Source organism: Pleuronectes platessa, chromosome 22 (genome assembly GCF_947347685.1).
Source record: "Pleuronectes platessa chromosome 22, fPlePla1.1, whole genome shotgun sequence".
NCBI classification, from domain to species: Eukaryota; Metazoa; Chordata; class Actinopteri; order Pleuronectiformes; family Pleuronectidae; genus Pleuronectes; species Pleuronectes platessa.
Window position 1 is genome coordinate 17,083,265 of NC_070647.1, and position 5,632 is coordinate 17,088,896.

Consider the following 5,632-nt stretch of genomic DNA (forward strand, 5'->3'; position numbering starts at 1 on the left):
TCTCTCTCTCCTCCTCCCTCCCTCTCTCTCTCGACCCTCCTCCCTCTGATACAGACGCACGCTCTCCTCCACATTTTCTCAAAATCGACAAATCAATCATCTTTAATATTTCAAACCTCAACACTACATAGAAAACACTTATCTGTTGACATGACATCAGGTCCTCTGCATTATTCAGTCTTTAAAGTGATGCTGCATCACACACACTCATCATGTGGGTCTGATGTATAGGTCCCTTGAGGAGGGATTGGCCTGTGGAGGTGTGGGAGAGATCACTGTGGTCTGACCCCACACAGACGATCGATCTGCTCCACTGATTCAACCATTGATTTCTCTGCCTCCTCCTTTAGAGCAGCGGCTGTCAATTGAAATACAACAATTTCTTCCATTTATCCATCCACTCTTAAAGAAGTAGCTGCAAATGATAATTGAATATCTGTGCTCCACATCCTTGATGATGATGAAACATATTTGCACCTGAGATGATTCCAGATGTGGAAGGTTTCATGGGGAACGTGGATTTGTCCTAGAATGTAACGAGTGAGAGATGGTTTCAGGGGAGAGAGCTGAGAAGTGAAGAGTGTTTCTATAATAAGAATCTTTATTTGAAATTATTTAGGAGTCCTTGTGAAGGTGAAGTGGAAAATACAATAATAATCCTGCTGGGAAATGTAAAGGTTTAAAAAGCTTGTACTGCCCCCTGCTGGTTGACGCTCCTGCACATCAGTGTTAGGAAGTGAAAGATGCTGTTTGTTTTATTCTGATATTTTATCGACACAGAGAAACAATCAAATATGACAACGTCTCTGTCACATAAAGAGATTCAGTATCCGTCAAACGCGTTTTTAATAGACCTTGGTGTCACATGTCTGTGTAAATATTCAGAACTGTTCATCTCATGTTTGATGATTTCTGCAAGAGGGTATTTGTTGGAGAAGAAGAAACAATATTTTAGGGAATCCATTGTATTGTTGAAGTAGTTTGTTTTTTATCAGATGTCAAATATTCACCAGTTCCAGCTTTTAATTATTTATGAATAACCTGGAACTGTCAATTTTGAGATTTTAAATGTTTGTGACTGTAAATCAGATTAATCATCTCACCAAGATATTATGTTTATAAAAAATGTCTTTATACAACTTAAAAATACATATATTTAATAATTTCATATATTTGGTCTAAAAATCACCACTGTGCTCAGTTAAACTCCTCGACCTAAACTGGTGTGTAATTTGTCCACATTCCTGCAGGGGGCGACATTCTGTGGCTAGGCAGCAGGCCCCCCCCTGAGGCTCCGGGGAACACAGATCCAGATTGTTTGGGTTTTCAGTGCCAAGTTTCCCTGAGAAGTGGATCAGGAGGATTTACTACGATGATCCCGGTCACATACTTTCCACATTATGAACGATCTGACTTCTCTGTTGCTTCGGTAAAGTTCGAATGGAAAATAACCAAACAAGCGGAATGTGTAAATTTAGAAAACAGGACATGACCACAGACCCTGAACATCATCTTTATTATCTCGACCTAAATTCATCCAAACGGTCAAACTGATAATTAATGCAGAAAAAAAGCTGAAATCCACCAAATCAAAACGCTCTCAGTGCAGCTTTCATTCACAAACTGACGAGTTCAAGGAATAAAATTAACTTTGAGGATTATGTTTTCACACACACACACACACACACACACACACACACACACACACACACACACACACACACACACACACACACACACACACACACACACACACACACACACACACACACACACACACACACACACACACACACACACAATTTATTCAAGGAACTGAGAAGTACCTCGATTACAAAACTCGCTTCAGCAGAAAGTAAAATACAAACACAGCAGTTTTGGTCAGTTGCTGGCGACATAACAAAGTTTTGCATTTTGTGCTTTTTTTGTTTGTTTTTTCGTATCAAGTTTCGACTTAACTGAGTTTGCAGAAGGCACATGTGCATCGTCCATTTCATGGAATTGCCCTTTAAGCTTTGTATGGTGTGTCTTTAGGAAATAAGACAAGTGTGGGAGTGTACGTATGACACATGACCCCCCCCCCCCCCCCCCCCTGAGCCACTTCACACGCCACCTCTCAAGAAACTTCCACTCCCCTTAAACCTGGCAGTGTAAAACCAAAACCATTACGTAGGGATAATCTCCCATGTGCAGCACAATCGAGAGAATACGTGTGTTTTGCTTCTGAGATATTTTAAGGTCTGTAGTGAATTATGGATGGAAACATACATCAACACCATATGTGGAGTGTAAACATGAGGAGTTCTGCGGGCCAATAGATTTTTTTCACGCATGCTGTTATAATAAGCCCCAGTTTGTGGCCAGTCATGTATTAGTGTGACATTCCATTTATAACCATCGGTTTCTCTGAAAACACAGAAGCTTGTTAAATACCACTAACTGCTGTTATGCTCATATATGCAGGTTCATGCTTATTCCCAAATCTTACATCTGTTTCCTAATCCGGCACCTCAATCAGGAACGACTTGTAAATTAGGAAACAGGTTTAAATCCTCGTCATCGACCACTTCACATAAATGGTCGAGAGCTTCTTGGAGGAATCTGTAAATAACTTCAGAGCAGCTTCTTCAAACACTTCTGTGTCTTCAGAGAAAGAGACGAATATCTCTGTGATTTGAATGCAACCTTCACATTAACACATGAGAGACACACAAACTGGTCTGTTGCTGTCGACCTTCAGGGGCCACGGGCGCTTCATCACCTTCATACTTGTCGTTGTAGCTTTAGTTTTTGCATCCACAGCAGTTATGTACAATGTAGTAGTGCTTTTCCTTTTCTTTTTGAGGCACAGTGGTCACAAGGTTTTCCACCTGACACCCAGACACTGTTCCTGTTAATGCCACGGAGCCACATTTTGGGCTGGAACAAGCAAGCCACACACTGGCCTATATTAATGCTGCAGCAGCTCCTCTGTCTCTCTGTCCACTGACGTCTTCCCCCATCGTCCCCGTGGATCATAGCATGTTGGGGAGGTAAAGCGAGCACAGCAGCATGTTCTGTCCCAGAGCCGGGAAGCGCCTGAAGGCCTCCCAGGCGTCGGAGAAGATGTTGTACTTCAGGAAGACGCGGTGCTCCAGGCTGGTGGGCAGGCTCACGTCCCGGCTCATGATGTAGATGCCGTCGTTGTGCAGCGTGCACGTCAGGTTCAGGCCCGACTTGGACGTGTTCTCCTTCAGCTGGAACCACTCCCCGGTGGAGATGTTGTAGGACTGCACCGTCAGCACGTCCTCCGTCTGGCTGGGACGGCGCTGCCGCTGCCCCGCCTCCAGCTCGTGGGTGTAGCCGCCCACCAGGTAGATGGTGTCCTCCACTGAGAGCATCTGCTGCTTACGGATGTGAGCGGAGCACGACCGGAACACCGTCCAGGTGTCGGAGGTGGGGCAGTAGCGGAGGACGTTTGTGTTCCTGTCTGTCAGAAAAGAAAACATGTAAAAGTCAAAGAAGCAACAGTTAAAGGAGGATTTAAGAAGATCGTGATACTAACCTCTTGCAGTGTATCCGCCCATGATGTAGATCATCCCCTGGCATTCGCAGGCGGAGAACTCGGCCAGCGGGTCGGGCATCGAGGACAGGCAGGTCCACCAGTCCTGCTCCGGGCTGTAACACTCCACCGTGCCCAGGGACTGCCCCCCCACAGCGTACAGCTTCCCTTGTACCGCCAGCAGCTTGAAGTTGGACCTGGACGGGAGGAGACACAATGAGACGATTGACTCCATGATGGTAAGATCAGGACTTTGTGAGGTGAGACACTCTCCTGCAGGAGTCCACCAATAAGGTTATGTTTACACCTGTGTACGTTTGATTGTTTGTTTGTTTGTAAACAAGATTACTCAAAAACTATTGGATGGATGTGGTGTGTGTAAGGGACGATCCAGAAATGTTCTTATCTCTTTATTTAACATTGTGAGATAAGTGATTTTGGACATTTTCACGGTTTTCCAGGGAATAATTCACAGATCCTGATGAAAAACCTCTTCCTGACCGATATTGATGAGCTCACTGTCCTGCTGCAGAAAGAGTTACAGCTCCAATCAGTCGAGGGAGTTTTGTGATGGATCAGGACCTACACCTCGATGTGGATCTACCTTTTCTGGTTGAGCGGAGCCACCTGGTTCCACTCGTTCCTGCTGGGGTTGTAGCAGTGCACGGCAGAGATCTCCTGACTCGTCATCCTGTAGCCGCCCACGATGAACAGGTAGTTGTCCAGCACGGCCGAGCCGTAGCCCCTGACGTTGATCATGTCTGGAGGGAGGTTGTTGGCCAGTGGTTTCCACCGCTGCTCCACTTCTCCGTACCTCAGCATGGACCAGGTCTCGTCCTGGTAAGGCACGTCCAGGGACAGACAGGTGAAGTCTCCGATGGCGATGAGGGTGGCGGTGCCTTTCATGCGCATCTCCCTGACCTCCTCCCTGACAGCCGGGGGGAGGCGGCTGAACTCGGGCCGCCTCAGCATGGGGTGGTAGTGGCAGCTCATGTACTTGAGGCAGGCGTTGCGCAGGTCGTGGGTCCCGTAGACCTCGGAGAGGCTGTACAGCTCCGCGCAGTTGTCCAGGCGGATCTCCGAGGTCAGGAGCTTGAGGATGGAGGTGACCTGCAGGAAGGAGGCGGTCTCGATCAGGTCCTCCAGGGTCTCGTTGACCACCTGGACCTTGGAGGTGTTGATGAACTCCAGCACCAGCTCCAGGCCCGGGACGCTGAGCCCCTGCAGCTGCACCGAGTCCTCCGTGGACTCCCGCATCCCGGAGCTGTACAGCGCGCGGAAGTAGTCGCTCTTCTCGATCAGCTTCTTCTTGTTCACCTCGTAGATTTTGTCATCCATGACGATGGCGATGATCTGCTCGGACGACATGGTGCCGGTGGCGCACTCCTTCCACTTCAAGCCGAGTTTGAGGGGTTTTCTCTGGGTGCCCTTTGTCAGCCTCTCCGCAGCGAGCCACCGTTTACATTTCACCGGCGAGGGAGCTCTGCGGCCGGTCTATATATGGTCATGTTCGGCCCATAGATCGTCCATGGAGCCGCTTCCATTAGCCGGGGGAGGGGGGGGCAGCTAAGCAGTTAGCCGGGGAACAGTGGCTGCAGCTCCGGGACAAACCTAACCGAACGAGCCCTTTCCTCGGGTTAGCATTCCTCCGCACCTCGGTGAAACGTTGCCCCGGCCTCTGGAGCTGTGGCTTAGATAACGTGCGTTGAACCTGAAGGTTGCAGGATCGATTCCCATCGCATGTTGTGAGGACGCTGCCGAGCTGTCAGAGTTTAGCTGTTATGATTCTGCACCGCCGTCATATCCGGGTTTTACTTCTTCGTGAGGTGTTGTTGTTGTTTTTTTTTAAAGCAGCGTGCTGACGTCTGGCGGTGGAGGGAGGAATAGCTCGTGTCATTAGTCAACGGGCACTGGAAGAAATTAAACCAAACAAGAGCTTTCCATTGGAGCAATTCCACAGGACGTCCATCCCTACATCCATCCATCCCACCACCCATCCCTTTATCCAAACATCCCATCATCCACCCATCACACCATCCATGCATCCATCCCTTCATCCACCCATCTATCCCTTCATCCCCCCATCCATGC

General features: G+C 48.2%; 1 protein-coding gene across 1 annotated transcript; it reads right to left on the bottom strand.

The window, feature by feature from the left end:
• Positions 1–1,497: 1,497 nt before the first annotated feature.
• klhl42 (kelch-like family, member 42) lies at positions 1,498–5,336 on the bottom strand. Its single transcript, XM_053415013.1, has 3 exons — positions 4,146–5,336; positions 3,545–3,738; positions 1,498–3,469 (listed from the first exon to the last, which is right to left on the bottom strand). The coding sequence occupies exons 1-3, from the start codon at positions 4,907–4,909 to the stop codon at positions 3,015–3,017; spliced, it is 1,413 nt and encodes a 470-aa protein (XP_053270988.1). The 5' UTR covers positions 4,910–5,336; the 3' UTR covers positions 1,498–3,014.
• Positions 5,337–5,632: the final 296 nt, after the last annotated feature.

Bases quoted from the DNA above. Each gene is read 5' to 3' on its own strand.
- klhl42 (XM_053415013.1), bottom strand. From the start codon at position 4,909: ATGTCGTCCGAGCAGATCATCGCCATCGTCATGGATGACAAAATCTAC. The intron at 3,739-4,145 runs GTAGATCCACAT...CCTCCCGTCCAG, and splicing joins GCTCCGCTCAACCAGAAAAG to GTCCAACTTCAAGCTGCTGG. The intron at 3,470-3,544 runs GTTAGTATCACG...CTTTTCTGACAG, and splicing joins GGGCGGATACACTGCAAGAG to ACAGGAACACAAACGTCCTC.